This window comes from Gossypium raimondii, chromosome 11 (assembly GCF_025698545.1).
Source record: "Gossypium raimondii isolate GPD5lz chromosome 11, ASM2569854v1, whole genome shotgun sequence".
Lineage (NCBI taxonomy): Eukaryota > Viridiplantae > Streptophyta > Magnoliopsida > Malvales > Malvaceae > Gossypium > Gossypium raimondii.
Genome location: NC_068575.1, coordinates 4,145,263 through 4,161,910, shown reverse-complemented (window position 1 = coordinate 4,161,910; position 16,648 = coordinate 4,145,263). Strand labels below are relative to the sequence as shown.

The following is a 16,648-nucleotide window of genomic DNA, read 5'->3' as shown; positions in this document are numbered from 1 at the left end:
AAAGAGCCTATCTTTCGAATGTGTTATGTTTTTTTATTTTGTATGGGAAGAATTATTACTAGGAGTTGTACTTTCAAAGGTGATTATTGGATACAAGTATGCATCCAATATGAATATGCTCAAAGTTTCAAGTTACTTTTCGGCATCCTCGTACATTTGCAACCTTTCTTGGTTTACTTGGTTCTTTCATGCCTTACGAAAATTAACCGGAATGGCTGGACTGAGGGCATTGTTCGTGCTGTAATTGCAACTAGACCATCACATATGTGAAGTAGGCATGGTAATTTTTCCAGTTTCGGAAGATCTAGTCCCAATTTGATTGTTGTTTTTTGCATTTTGCATTTTACTATGTGCCTCTTGTTTTTGGTTCATTTTATATTTCTTGCTTGCCAATGTAGAGCCTCTTGGCCATGACTATGTTTATGAATGGTACCATTAGCACCTAATTTCTTGTGTCAAGGGTCAAGTATTTGTTGATGGTGAATATTATGAACAAAACCGAGATTTGATCTTTCGGCACAAGTTCACACCCATCTAGTAGCTCAACATCTGCACTTGTTTCTCCTTATCATAAAAAAAATGGCGAGTCATTTTATTTAGCCATTGCCTCATGTTATGCCAGCTCTTTACATGCACTCATCTCAATATTACAAAGCAAGTGTATATATATTTGGGATTACCAAGCTAATTATTTATATACACCAAACTATACATATTTAATTGTATACAAAAATTAGGGATTGGTACTTGAATGGTATACCCTTTTCTCTCATTGTGGAGATTACATGTGAATATATGATAGGTTTTAATAGAAGTTCATCATTCTAAAACTTGATATGGAAAAACTTTGGTAGAGTTCTTTTCATTATTTTCTTTTTCAAACTTAGGTTTCAATATTTGTTTGAAGTATTTTATTACAGATACATATATGAAGAGTAGAACCTAATGCCTATGTTTATCTGATGGGATAAATATTGGTTAATCCGAGGAAAATATGAAAATGAAATAGTGAAAACAATATGAAATAAAATAGAGAAATGGTTATAAAAATGGAGAAAGTGGTTGATATAAAAGTAAAATAGGATGGCATGAAAAATAAAATTATCAAAAATAAATAAATAAAATATTAGAAATGTCAGAAGTGGGATTTGAACCCACGCCCTCTCACGAGGACCAGAACTTGAGTCTGGCGCCTTAGACCACTCGGCCACCCTGACTGAATGTCTTTTGCTTGTTAAATGTTAAGCATATTATTTAATAAATTAAATAAAATGTTATATGCCATCAATTGGGCGAAGTAAGTTTGTTTTGGTAATCCAGGCTCCCTTGTGATATTGCCTCCCAATGAGTCGCAGTTAAAATATTTGTATCGACATAGTGAGATTAAATAGCAGTAATGACTATAAGTTAAATTACAGTGAAGAGAGAATAATTGCAATAAACATTATTTTAAAATCTATAAATGTGTGATAAAAATTGCAATTTATTTAATATTTATGAAATTAACAATTTATAAAAATTGTTGTTAATAAACTACGCTCCTCTAGAGAGGACAATAAGACTAGATGGGTAAGATGGTAATGAGTACTTAGATTATTGGTTAAGGCAAAAGTTTTAACATTGGATATCAAGTTTGAGTTTCGTGAATTTAGCTCGTGTATATTCTACTTAAATTTTTTTTTTGAATTGGTTTGACTTTATCCAATTCTTTATTCACAATAATTTGAATTGGTTGAATTTCGCGTTTGCGCTCGTATTAGTTAAACTTAAAATATATATATATGTGTAAGATGTTTATTTTTCATGATAATTCGCTATATTTTTAAAAACTTTATTAATAAATTACATCTTTCCTTTTAAAACATTTATTTAATTTAAATTTTATATTTCTATTTCCTTAATAACATAATTTAATTTAAAATTTGCGAGTTCAGCAGAAACCAATGAGATTTTTGCTATTATATGATTTAAGTTGAAATCACATATTTGGTATCAATAAGCCAATGATAATTATAATTTACAAATTATAAATCATAACAAATTAAAATCTAATTTATATGTATTATTTTATTATATTTAAATATATATATATATATATACTTAATTTAAATTAAAAACAAATCACTTCAAAAAGATAGATCATTTATGATAACATAGAATTGTACCCAAAACAGGGAAAAATAGCACATGAAAAGGGATTTTCTAAAATTTACAGTTACATTGTTACTTATACATCCAATTCACAGTCTTTCAGCAGCTGTTTCCCCTACAGACACCTGTGTTCCATTACAAATACATGATTCCTTAACACTAGAAGAAGCTAATGCCATTTCTTGTTCTTCACAGGACACCTCCAAAAACTGTTCTGGCGTCACAACTACCCCTTCATCGATTTTAGCACTATGGTTATCGACACAAACAGGATCCGACTGCTGCACAGACTCCACTTTCATTACAGTGTCAGCTTCATTGTCTCCACAGCAACCATCAGTTTGGGACACGGAGTTGGTTTCTCCAGCAGGATATTCTTGACAACTCCTGACCTTAGGCCGCTCCTCCAGCTTGATCCTAACTTCTTCAGACAAAAAATTACAATCAGCGCATTGTACAGATTCGTCTGCCGACTTTCCCTTCGTACAGATAACTAGTCTAGTAGTTTCTTCTATAACTCGTAAGGCCAAGTTATCACACAGCTCCTCTCCACCGGCATTGGCTATTTCCTTTGTACCATTGATTTCCGATTCTTGCAGAGTCTTGTCTCCAACAAACTCGGTTACTATTTTTGCACAAGCTTCTTTTGCATAAATGGTATGCTGTAATGAATCGGCTAATTGATCTCCTACAGCTTGAATGCCTACGTTGGTTAGTTCTTCGCGTCTCAAATGTTCAATTGAGTTATCTTGTTGCAAACATGATGTATTGCCGGTTTCTGTATAACCACGAAGATCAAATTTTGTTTCTTTGAACTTGAAGAACGATGAACTTTAAAAAGTGGGTGGAAGTTACCTGATTGCCCATCTGTTTTTTGGGATTGATACAAGGGCTTTGACAGCAATACTGTTCCTGGAAACACCATCAAGTTGATCTTATTAAGTGCTTTTCTTTCCTCTTCCTCCACCAGCTTGAAACCGAAACCCTTGGTCCATGTTTCCACAACATTCGGAATGGCAGTTATCACAAGCTTTTCCACCTTGAATGAGATCAGCAGCTATAGAGGAAACATCGGTCCACAAGGGTGAATAAAACAAATAAAATTAAGTTTCAAACACAACAGTTGCAAAAAATAAAAAACGTAAGCAATAATATCTATCAACTATGAGGATTTTACAATGTTAAATTCCTATGGTAAACAACTTGTGCATATAATATTTGAACTAGTGCTACAAAGAGTGTATCAAAGCATATCGATTATGGAGAAGAGAACACACCTCTTCAATGACGTTTACAAGAGATCGACACATTCCTTGACGACGGTACTTGCTGCAAGTTGCAATAAGAGGCATCTCCGCAACTGTTACACCATGTATCCTACCCCAAATAACACAGAAAAACCAAAAGTAAATCAAAATGCCAATGACATAGAAGGTTCAAAATGGCTTAGAACATCATTATAAATCGGAAAGTCTAAGACATATTTGCTTAATTAACTAGGAGGAATTAAATGCAATGTCGAATAATTGGAGCCCGAATCAAATTTGCAGATATCAGAATGATCACTTCTAAAGTGACAATAAGCAAAATATATTAGATGTAGATAATACTATACATGTGGCAAATTGATATCTTTATATTGAACATGACAAAGATGAATAATCCCCAGAAGTTTTATATGAAGGCCCAAGTACTCCCATCCCTTCTGTAAATGGAATGCAAGGACATAGGTGCCTTATGTAAACATAGTATTTATTTAGATATGCTCGAATGACCCCTTCTCGTAATGAGAATGTATATATAGCCATCTTCCTATTTGGTATGGTTGGAATGAACTTATAAACATGAAAACAACTCGATTATATCTCATACTTAAAAAAAGAAGAATTATTGTTAAAACTTGATCTTATTACATTCAGAAAGAAACAATGGAAAATGTGGTATAAAATGATCTAATATGATATACCTACTATACTACCTGATTGATGCCACACAAATAACCACATCTTCCTTCTCCAAGACAAGAGAGTAAAATCCGGAAAAATTCAAGCGTGCAAATTCTGACCTGATCATTTTAAAAACAGAAGCATGTGAATCATAAGCAGTCTTCAAATCAGAAAATGGAAAGATTTATGAGCAAGAAACAGATCAAGAACTAGATGACATTGAAAAGAAATTAACCCAAATTACTATTTTTCTACAAAATATATGATCATAATAACGCAGCATAAAGCGAATAAAAATAATTAATATTCAAGGAGAATGAGAAAATATTTGTCTCTAAATGTAAAAGCCAGACCCAGAACATTGAAGATAATAACAAATAGGGAATTAATACAAAAAAGAAAAAAAGAAAAAAAAGAAACAGGTGTCTCACCCCCAATTGTACATGAGATGGGGCCTCATGTCAACACCTGTTCTCGGATCAACCATAGACAGAAAGCATTCTTCCATGATAGACAGAGCAACAGCCAGTTTTGAGTTGCATTCTGCCTTCAGGGCCAACCTTTGAGCAGAATGAATTTTCTGATCTTCATGAATACATCTAAGAAGTGTCCAAGAAAAGCCATTAGAGAGGTGATTAATCATCCCGAGACGAGAACTAAGACCCAAGTGCAGCTGCAAATACCAGTGAACTTGCATCAGAACATAGAAAGCGGATAATGTGGAATATACCAAGCTACAGAAGGCAAGGCATGTAGCTAAATAAAATTACGAAGGCAAAGACTTGAACTTATGCCCAGAATACAAAACTATTTAATAAGGTAAATCCAACAGATTCTTTGCAGCATAATAAGATTCAAGAAGTTTGAATCACAAAAGTACCTCCTTGCAGCTTCCTCCACAAAACAAAGTATCAGAAACCTTTTCTTCAAGCTCACTTTTATCATTCAGGCATGCCTTATGATCTGTTTACAAACAGTGGATAAGCTAAAAAATTAGAAACACAAATCACAGAGAAGTATCATGAAACACTCGCATTATAATGGTAAAAGAGCAATTTCAACAAAAAGCCTAAAGAAAACCAAGAACATTCAAATGAGCACAATTCAGTAGTTTATTGTATCATATTCTCTGTTGTCATACTTTTAGCCTACCTTTCTCCATGTAGCACGATACAACTGATTCCGGATGCTGAATAAAAATCTCAATTTCTTAAAAGAAAATATGCTAAGAGAAAGGCTTTACGAAGATTTTCAATGTTATGCTTTACAATAGATATAACAATTCCATCTTCTTTCTTTTTCCTCTCTGAGAAAGCTAAATCAAGAAACAAATAAAAGAAAAATGTTCTTTAAAACGGTAACTAGTAGGCTATCCTACATTAAACTAAAGATTATTGGTCCAAACCATATTTCAAGAAACTCAATGCTGTCCTAATAAATAATATAATTTTTTTCAGAGAAATGTCATGCCGAGGGGGAAGAATTACATTTGTGCTCGCACTGCGAACATTTGAATGAATCAAATGAACTCGAAGCATCTTTATCATTAACAAAGTTGCCACATATCGGACAAGTGCAATTTGAGCAATACCAATTGCCCTCTGGTAGTTCCTGGAAGCAACAAAGTAAAGCATGTGAAGTCATTAGTAATTAAAAAAAAAAGGATGAAAATAGTAAAGCCATGCACTTGAAAAGGAAAGAAATTAGAGTAATTTCCATGCACCATAGAACACAGAAGTAGAACCAAGTCATATATATAGAGGAAAATTTTGGAAAAAAATGAAAGGGTGAAAAATCATTGTTCACTAGTAGTTAAAATATGTTTTTAAAACCAAAGAAAACATTTTAGATAGAAAATGAAAACAAAGAAGACAAGAAAGTTTTTACCAACATTTACAAGATAGAAGTATACAGAGGAAAAGAAGACCATCTCGAATGGTTTAACTTGAATCAGAGCAGTCAAGAGACATGTACATATAAATACACACTTTTTTGGTGACATATATAAAACAAAGTTAAGTATATAGGGGAGAGAAACTCAACCGATATGTTTTATGCACAATGTATAAGCATCAAAGTTGTGGCTCTTTTTGTTGTTCTCAATCTTAGTACAAAATACAAGGCACCTGCTACTGGACTCCTTAACTTAAGCTCCATTAAAAAGATCATCAATGAAATCTATTACATAGAAAGCACACCACCTACATGATTCTAACATGTCTATCTTGACACTTTTAAAGCTCATTATGTTGGTGTCTATAAGAAACAATATTTAATTGTTACTAAGCTCAGCATTCATTTGCAGATATATAACCATGCAAATGGAAAAGCACACATAGTTTAAAGTCTCACAGGTTTTTGGTCATTGAGGCAAATTAATCATCCCTACTTATGCTATTTGTCTTATTACAAGCTCAGAAGCTAATTTACCATATGGAACATTTGCAACCAAAAACGAAATTTTACCAAGAATAGCTTTTGGTAACTGCAAAAGGAACTTGCAAGATTAATAAGTGAGACTAGGCCAAATATATTCAACATAAGTAAATTTAGTGAAGCTGCAACAAAAAGGAAAAGAAATAAGGAGAATAATTAAGAATAAAGATCAGTTGTGAGAACAACATGCAGGTCAATGCAAAAAAAAGGGCAAGAGCGAGTAAAGAAGGAACCTTCATAAACAGGCAAGACAGATGAAAAGTAGAAGGGCAGTTGTCACAACAAATCAGTTCACCAACATCCCCACATAGACCACAAGAATCATCATTTTGATCATTGTCATCTGCTTCCACCTTCTGGATCCCATTTTTCCTGGTCTTGTATTCAGCAGACCATGCCTGCAGCTGACATAAAGTGAAAGGTTTACCAGATTCCATGAAAAGATTCATGCAGGGACGATTGAATTTGAATCCAGCATGAGTCTTAAACTCAGAAACTGATAGCACCCTATTGCAACAATTGCACACTATTCCATCCCAGGAAACAAGACCATCTTTCACGATAGAATCATCCTCGGGGTCCCGATATTGAATGACATCATTCAGAGAAATAACCCCAGCTAAGATCAACCACGAGAGCACAGTCCTGGATCCGATATTATACAATTTAATTTCAGTAATATGCTTCCCTCCTTTACCAATGCTTCGAGGAAGCAACTTGCAGCGGCTCTTCTTGCTCTTGAACTTGGTCCGAGGTCTTTTCTTGGGGCCCTTCAATTTAGACCTGGTAGCACCCAAGCCTAAGTCTTTGTTTCTTATTATTGCAGAAACCAACAGGTCATCGTCTTGAATTTGGCATTCAGTTGATTTCTTTTGTCTGTATTTAGAACCATCACGAGTGCCAAAACTCCTCTTAAACTTCGAACCTTTTTTCTTCACTTGATGTAGGCAAGAGCCAAGAGATGAGGACTTCTGTAGGTTTCCTTTGGTTACAAAGGATTCTTGGGCCTCTTTTGAATTTAACTCAGCCTGGCATATGTTAGTATCACGATGATCATTCATACCAGGAGGATAAGACCATAAAAAACCACTTTGGTTTAATGCGGTTAATCTAATTTCAGATATCTTTCTAGATCTCCTGCAAGCCTTCTTTTTCAAAATAACACCCAGGGCAGAACCTTCATCCTTTGTTTCAAACTTCAGAGCATCAGTGAGCTTATCAAACTGGTACTCATCACACCCAGACTGCAGAAGGCCATCACTAAGGTAACTTGGATGGTCATACAGTAAATGCTGTGGAAGCTTTCCAACCTTGCCAGTATCTTGAGCTCCAGATGATTTATCATTTTCCTCCAGAGACTCGAATGATAAATCTCCTGGAAGTTCAGAAGGAGTTTTTACGTTACATTCAGATCTTTGTTTGTTAGAACTTGGAGAACTTATGTTGCTATATTGGTAAGGGGCAGCAGATACAGAACCCTGAAGTATGTCGGAAACATCCCCAGATGCAACACAATCAATATACTTAAAATTGCCTAGCAGGCCATGGGTGCTATCTGACCCACAAGCATATGATGAAGCAATACGCTGACCTTTGACCTTGCAATCAAAAGTTTCTGGCCTGTTGGCAGTATCTTCCAAACACATACTTACTTGGTCTGCCTGAGGAACACGTACACCTTTCAGACGTCTCACTGCCCTTGACAAACTTCCACTGCCGGATAGGCCATTACAGGTGTTGTAACTCCTCTCAGAAGCTGTCAACGAGCTTTCAGCAGCCAGAGAAGAATCATGAAGCTGAGTTGACATATGTCCCTGAGAACAGAACTTTTCCTTAGTAACATTTTTTCTCCGTGCTAAAACAACACCATTTTTCTTGTTAATTTGAGTAGCTAAACTGCTCCCTGCTTTAACCTCAGCTCCCTTTCTTAATGAACCAATCTTCCTATTAACAAATATAACATTCACAAAGGGATCTAATATAGCCCAATAATGAGCCAATGTATAAGAAACATTAGGTTGGTTAAGTTCTTTCTCAATATTCGCCAATGTATCTAATAGATCAGACCAGAACTGGCTCATATCAGTCCATTTCTTACCATCATTATCCAGCACGAAGTTGCAGCTATCAGAAAACAAAACCTGCCCAAAATACCTCCAAACATTAGGGAATTCACGAAATAGCCTCCCCTCAGGTGATCTATAAACTGTTTCAACATAAGTCCTACAGGATCGTTTACGTCTCTCAATAGACCAGCCTGCACTTCTTAGTATGCGAAAAACATGGGTCTGAAGAAGAGGACGAGGATCCTTCTTAGAGTCTATTACCCCAGATATATCAGAACTGCCCACTCCAGATGATTGAAATCCACTAAGTTGTTCCTCCACACTAAAAGGAGACTCGAACTTCTCCACAACAGCGGCAGGACTAGAAACCACAAGCTTTGATGCAAAGCTCTCCTGTGAAACTGGTGAAGCTATAGCTTTACCTATCACTGCTTTTCTGTCACTTGCATCTAAGTCTTGTATCCTAGACTTGGTAATATCCTTATCTTTCGTTTTAGTACCTCTGCCCCCTTTCACATACTGCTTCAACAGATGGCCACTAGATGTAAACCCCTGAGCAGATGATTCAATTAAATCAGGTGTAACTTTCTGATAAACAGAACCCAGAGATTTCGAGTACAATCCACTAACAATTTCGTTCTGCTGCAATGGTGCATGCAAAACCATTCTCCTTTCCGCTTTATCCCTAGAAACTTCAGCTGCAGAAAACTTAATTCGCTTGACACTTGCATCCAGGTCATCTCTCTCAGCCAGAGCATTTCTGTCAAGAAAGCTACCCAATGCACAAACTCCACCATAACTCTCAATTACTGCGTTAGTATCCTCCTGGCATAAATTTTTCGAGCAAGACCAGCTTGTTACAGCTGAATTTGCACTATTTGAACACAATGATGCATCTAATTTCTTGCTATGCTTACATTCAAAATTATCTACACCAGCAACAGGACATCTTTTACTTGTGCTGCCAACACCATTTTCAAAGAAAACCTTCGAAAAAATGCCATGCTCGTCATGTGACCCCTCAAAACCATCATCATGCAGATCTTCCGTATCTGCACTAAACGACATCTCTGCTAAAGGCAAACCTGCTTTGCACAATCTATATGCCACCAATAAGAAAAGATGTTAGACATATCCCTCCATAATAAATGCTTTAGATTCAAGCCATCTATTAATTGGTAGCAAAAGAGTAAAAAAAAGATCTATAAAGAAGACAATCGATACATAATTAATTATTATTTAACTATAAACCTTAAGCCTGAATTAACTTTATAACAGCAATGACTCGTACCATCCTAAGTTACATTACATGCAAGATACGCAACTGACATGCACATGATATAACACCGTAAAATCAAGAAACTAACTGGATTAACATCAATCAATTTATTTAATTGGTAGAAGGAAATTTCATCACATATATAGTTCAGTTATAACAAAACAGCAACAGTTTCCCATTTAATGCATACAAGAAACGAAGGAACCAAGCAGCAAAAATGGAAGTAAGAAGAAAAAATATCCAAATACGGTTACAAAATATCAATTAAAGCACTCATTGTGAATTTGGGAGAAAGAGGAGAAACACAAAATCCGCATCTTTAACTCACTTCAGCAGGGCATTATAGTGGGTTTAAACAAATGAAAAGAAAGAAAAACCCTAACCGATGCGGCACTATAGTTGGTTTGTACAAATGATGGTAACACTTAAACAATACCACTGTATTTAATTTCCTATAATGAAATTTTTATCTAATACGCCATGTAGCAACACCTTTGTTTGTCAATATACATCTCCAAATGCCTACCATCACATGCTCCATGTTATATAGGACAAACATCTGGTACAACCATTAAATAACATCTTAAAATACGCAAATCATTCTATAGAAGGATTCTTAAACTTCTTTCCTGAATCATACATGTTCTATTAATAAGCTACTTTCATGCATAAAGACTTCCAAAAATGTAACTGCATATTAACCTAATATTAACATGCATCCCTTTTTCTTTCTTCTCACAAAGTCGGATAAAAAACAGTGATAAAGTGACAATACTTCTTTTAAAGACAATGTTGCTGCCAAAAATGCCCAGTATTCCATTGATACGAAAAGATCAATTGCAAAACTTTTACTTAGATGTCTTTTCCTTTAGTACACTTTTGCTAGCAAGGTATAACAGATATGTCGAATCCATGTTGCCATCACTATGGCTGGAGCTGTGAAATTAGTATATTAGCCTATATTTCAAAAGAAACAATTCAACAACTAACCTACTTTCTGCTCATGCAAAAAGAAAAAAGCTGTTGTACTTCACAAAAAAAAAATAGAGAGCAAAGAAAATAGAAAAACTAGTACTCTAAACGCAACAAAGATCCAAATTCGGAGCACAATCAATATAGAACTGCACTTGCACACTATAAACTGCACAACCAGGTCTTTCTCAAGTCCACATCTTCAGTATGCTTTCCTTTTACTAAAAACTACGACCATCTATCCTACAAACCACACACTGAACTCTTCCCGGTTTACCCCAATCCCCAAAAGATGGAAATATATACTTATATATAACTATGCCATTAACAGGAATTGTAAAACTCAATCATGCACCAGTTAAAGAAACAGTAGTTGTAAACTTCAATTTTTTTTGTTCACAGTCTTTTCATCACCAATTTATCATGTTTCAACTTTCAGTAACCTGAATTCAAAGAAAAATCCTGAAAATTCAAGGAAAAAAAAAAGAGTTCAGCTAAAAAATTCACTAGAAATGGTAAAAGAAACCAAAACCCAAAATATTTTAGGACCTAAAAAACACCAAACCAGATGCAGATCAAAACCCAGAAATCAAAATCAGAGAGAAAAGCGATACATCCATCCAATACCAAACACCCAAACATTCAAAACTTTATCCAAAAACATAAAATAAAAAAGAGCTAACCTTTACAATGCATGTTCTGATCAACATGCAAAAGTAGATCAAGGAACAAACTTTACTTTAGGGTTCAAGAGCTGAAAAACTGAAATGGGTTCATCTCAAAAATAAAATAAAATAAAATATAGATGAATCTTAATATAAAGCTTCAAAAATGGCAGAAAAATAGGGTTTTTCTTCTATCTTTTTGCTTTGCCTTCATCAGCTTAAGATACAAAGAACCAAAGCCGCAGTTTTGAAACTGAAAGCCTTTAACAAAACCCAAATAGTGCTCCACAGTATAACAGATCCACGAGAGTGTTGTATATGTCATGGTATATGTACATCTCTCTCTCTCTCTCTCCACTTCGCTTTTCTCACTTACTTTTTTTTTTTTTTTTACTTGTTGTAGCTGTATTGTTTTATTCAAAGCACTTAAATAAAATCCTCAATAGGATAATAAAACAGTAATTTTAAAAGGAAATGACAGATCTAATTATAAAATATACACTTTGTATCCAAACATAATCTTTTCTTCGATCAAAAGATTAAAAAAGACATGCTTTGATAAATAAAAACAAAGACATGATTTGACAAGTTATTATTACTTAAATATTCAATTATTAGTGGATAAATTTTGAGATTTAATTTTGTATTTAAAAGTTATTAATTTTTAATTTAATATTTATTTTTTATTTTGTCAATGCAGTATATGAATTAAATTATCATCAAGGTCGCTCGTAACTAAGAGATATGATATCTATTTTAGTCTCTTTTATTTATGAAGTATATAATTTAAACCCTTTAAATAATTTTTTAATTTTGGCCCTTCAAATTTTTAAAATTTTATTTGGCCCCTAATGAATCCACAAATTGTTCACATATAACAATGTATATGATTGACAAAAATAGACATGTCAAACTGACAAATTCTGTCAGAAATTCCTAAAACCGAAAATGATTGGACTATAATTTTCAAATTGAAAAAGTAAAAGATTGAAATTTTATCTTTTAAAGTATAAAGACTAAATATCAAATTATGTAGAAATACAGGGACTAATGGCATATTTTAACCTTATTATTATTTTGCTAACAGCTGTTGCATCAGGATTTCAGCAGGATAGAAAAGTCATGAAAGTTCTGGAAATACAACTAGCTTTTATTATTTTACAAGTTGGACACATAAAATATTAAATTCATACAAAAATAATATATTTTTATTATATTTATATTTATATTAAATTATATTTTATAATTTAAATTGTTTTGTTTTGTTTCGGTTACACTTTTATTAGTATTCGAATAATATATGAATTATATAAATTAAAATATATTATTTAATAAATTAAGAAAATAAACACAGTAAAATCACAATAAACACATATAGTACTAAGAATTAGTTGTAATAAACATGAAAGAATTAACATAATTTTATATTTATTTCTTTAATACTTTCTTTTTTTTCCAATTGTGTTCTTATTGAAAGAAAAACATCATTGATTGAAGAAGAGAAATACAATCCATAAATAAAGGGCCTAACACAGCAAGCAGACCTAGATCCACTGCCACAAGGGCCAGGAAGCAAGGAGACAATTCCCCCATCCCTTTAACACTTATAGTGGATGAATCGAGTCGAGCTGAGCTTTAACTTAATTCAAAATTTGATTTTTGATATTTAATTTGAATTTGAAATTCAAAATATAATTCAGCTATCGATAACCCATTATGTTGCTAACATCAATAGACAAAAAATAGTAAAAAAAAGTTGAGAAAAGAGCGAAGAGGTTTAAAAAGTAAATTTTAAGGGTTTTAAAGTAAGGTTTTCATAATCAGATTGGTAATGTTCGGCTGCTAGATTCAACCGATTCGCATGTCAGCCGAACCAACTCTTTATTTCATACTGATACCATAGGATCCAATTATAAAGAAAGTGCTTTTAAGGATGTGTATATATTGTAGTAAAATCGTGATTTCATATTGAAATATACAATATAAAAGTCAAATGCTCAAATTGAGATCAAACATTTTAAAAATGTTTAAACATAAAGTGTGGCATATTGGTTATTCACCTCGTCCTTTAATCATATATAGTCAGAGGTTCAATCACTACTCATGAAATAGAGTACATTTCATGGCTAACCATTTACCTCTTTAAGGAGCTCCCGTAGCAAGGGATTTAATCACTACTGTGGATGTGAATACTCTGATTTTGACCAAAAACGTTTTAAATTTGTACATAATAAGAGCTGGTTTTTTAAATGACTTAAATAAAGGTTTTAGATGCACTTCAACCTAGCTTAAAATACATAAATAGATGAATGTAGACTGATTAGAATAAAATATATAACAAGTGAGCCATATATTACTCCTAAGAAAAAGGACAAAATGAAGACATAATTTGGAATTTAATATACTTTGAAAAGCATTTATTTGAGCCCATTTAAAAATATTTGGTCTTTTTTTTTTACTAATTTAAAAGGTTTGATCTTTAAGTGAGTAATCTAAAAAAGTTTGATCCAATTTGAGCATCTATCCTATTATAAATAGAAAAGCTTAATTAGATTTGTTTGTTACCCGAGCTCGAGCATGACTCAACAATCATTGAATCAAATTCGAGTTCACACTTAAAAGCAATGGAAATTCATCCAATAACCTGGGCAAATCGTTTTCATGACTAAAAACAACATATCAGTACAAAAGAATCCTTTCTAAATCCTCACTCTCCATGGTAACAAGTTACTTTTTTTATTGGGGTCACACTATTTGAATTCGTATCAAACGAGCGTCTGGAAAGAATTTTAACCACCGCTATATACAAACCAATATAGCAACAAGATATATTAATTATTCATTTTAGACCAGTCCACTATGTACATATATTTAATATAAACTAGTATGGTTCACCTAAGTTTCTCGGTAGATTGATTATTTGTTTGTGTCAAATTACAGGGTAAAAATTGAAGATTAAAGTACACTCTAAATTTTTGGCCAAAAAAAAAGAGTGTACTCTAAATCTCTATACACTTCTTACATCTGGAACTTAGTCCCCTACTTTTTTTCTCAAAAAATCGGTCCTCTACTTTTTTGGATCTAAAATTCTACTTTTAAATTATAAATAACCACATAACATTTTAATAGGAAAATTAACTTGTTAACTATTTAGACTAATTAATAATATTATAAAATATAGAAACCAAATTATGTTAGAAATTAAAGTGCAACGATGATATCTCAAATTTAAGCACAATAGAGAAACCAAAACTGAAATTTAACTATTTTTCTATAAAGCAAAGAAAAGAAGAAAACAACATCGTCACGCTATTTATTGGATTTTAAAAGTTCAATTCGTTGTTGTATTCTTCTATTAACTTTTTAGTGTGAAAATGATTATTAGTATTTTCTTAAAAATACTCATTTGAACTCATCATAATAAACTTTTTTATTAAAATAGTGTTATCAAAGAAAATCGACGTTACCATTTTGATTGAAATATTTATCAATATTAACTATTTAGATTTACTAATGACATTATAAAAGTAGAGGACCATTTTATGTAAAAGAAAAATTAGAAATATATAGATTAAATATCAAGTTTCAAAGATAATTTAGACGCAAAATTTTGAAATTTGATTAATAGGAAGCCACATGTCACTAAGGATCGTAAAACATTTAAATTATATATAATCACATAATATATTTTAATAAAAGATTAATGATATTAATTATTTAAACTAATTAATAACATTATAAAAATATAGAGATCAATTTATATTATAAATAAAAGTGTAAAAATTAAACACACCAGGAGACCAAAACTAAAATTTAACAATTTATTTATATTGTAAAGAGAAAGAGAAAGCCACGGAAGACACATGGCAGATGGAGAACAATTATTTACATCACAACTTATGTTAGGTTGATTATTTATTTATGTCAAATTATAAAGTAAAATTTTGAAGGTTAAAAATGTTTTAAATTTTATATACATTTTACATTTGAAATTTAGTCAATTACTTTTATTTTAAAAATATAGTTTCTACTTTTGAATTTAAAAGTGCAGTTGTTACCACCATTAGATTTTTTAAAAATATTTACTTGATAGTCATATAACAATAAAAATATTGTTTAAAATACTTATTATATTTTTCTTAAAACATCCATTTGAAATCGTCATGATAAAATAATTTTTTCATGTGTTTACAGCATATTTCAGATCCCATTTTCAATTCACTATATCACTTCCATTTCTCATACCATGTCATTTCAATATCAATTATAGAACTTTATTATTTATTTACCCCTATTAACACGACTCGAACTCAGATGGATACATGAATCCAACCAACATACCAGTTTGGCACTCAGTGCCTTGTCGAATAAATCTGAAGTAGCAACTGCGCTCAGCGCTATATAAATTGACACTCAGTGTCTCATCGATTAAACCGAAGTAAATTGGCACCCAGTGCCTCATTGACTCGAAGTCGAAGAAATCTCTGAACTCTTTTTATCCTATGGCATGCCATCTATTTCAGACTCAGCCCGATATAGTTAATAGGGTTCCAATTCACTTTCCAAATACAACCAATATCTAATTATCATATTTGCACATTATCACATATATATATATATATATATATATATATATATATTCATTTCAATTCAAATAATCAGTACATTCATAATATATATACCAATTCAATCCATTTCAATCAACTTTAATTCAATTCAATATCAAAAGTTCCAAATACTCACCTCAATCACTTACCACGTGCATTAAATCAAAATACAACAATTAGTAACTAGGTTCGGATTATAGAAATACAAACTGTGAATTCCGAGCTATTCGACGTCGATTTTATCCTCCCCTTTTTAGTTAAGGATTCCGGTACAACGTTAGCTACATAATTAAAACAATTAAAATTCATCAATACAACACAATTCAATTTCATATTGAATATTTCAATTTTTACTCAATGTTAACCTAAATTTCAATTCAGTCCCTTAATCGGGACTAATTTTTATTCTTTACATTTAATTCTATATTTTCATACAAATTTCACTTTAAAATAATTTAAATCCTATTTTCACTTAAACCCTAAATTTTAATTTTTTCATAATTTAGTCCATATTACTCAAAATTTA

General features: G+C 32.3%; 1 protein-coding gene and 1 non-coding gene across 2 annotated transcripts; both read right to left on the bottom strand.

Moving 5' to 3' along the window:
* Positions 1-1,133: 1,133 nt before the first annotated feature.
* TRNAL-CAA (transfer RNA leucine (anticodon CAA)) lies at positions 1,134-1,217 on the bottom strand. The gene has a single exon. It is a non-coding gene; the product is annotated as a tRNA-Leu (tRNA).
* A 908-nt stretch (positions 1,218-2,125) lies between these two features.
* On the bottom strand, positions 2,126-11,890 carry LOC105761306 (increased DNA methylation 1). The gene is made up of 9 exons (XM_012579088.2): positions 11,534-11,890; positions 6,767-9,698; positions 5,585-5,708; positions 4,978-5,060; positions 4,529-4,770; positions 4,130-4,216; positions 3,429-3,528; positions 3,007-3,208; positions 2,126-2,929 (listed from the first exon to the last, which is right to left on the bottom strand). The coding sequence occupies exons 2-9, from the start codon at positions 9,665-9,667 to the stop codon at positions 2,241-2,243; spliced, it is 4,428 nt and encodes a 1,475-aa protein (XP_012434542.1). The 5' UTR covers positions 9,668-9,698; positions 11,534-11,890; the 3' UTR covers positions 2,126-2,240.
* Positions 11,891-16,648: the final 4,758 nt, after the last annotated feature.

Excerpts from the sequence above, each read along its gene's own strand:
- LOC105761306 (XM_012579088.2), bottom strand. The coding sequence starts at position 9,667 with ATGTCGTTTAGTGCAGATACGGAAGATCTGCATGATGATGGTTTTGAG. Across the intron at positions 3,209-3,428 it reads TTGTAAACGTCATTGAAGAG|CTGCTGATCTCATTCAAGGT; the intron begins GTGTGTTCTCTT and ends TTTCCTCTATAG. Across the intron at positions 2,930-3,006 it reads AAAAACAGATGGGCAATCAG|AAACCGGCAATACATCATGT; the intron begins GTAACTTCCACC and ends GTGGTTATACAG.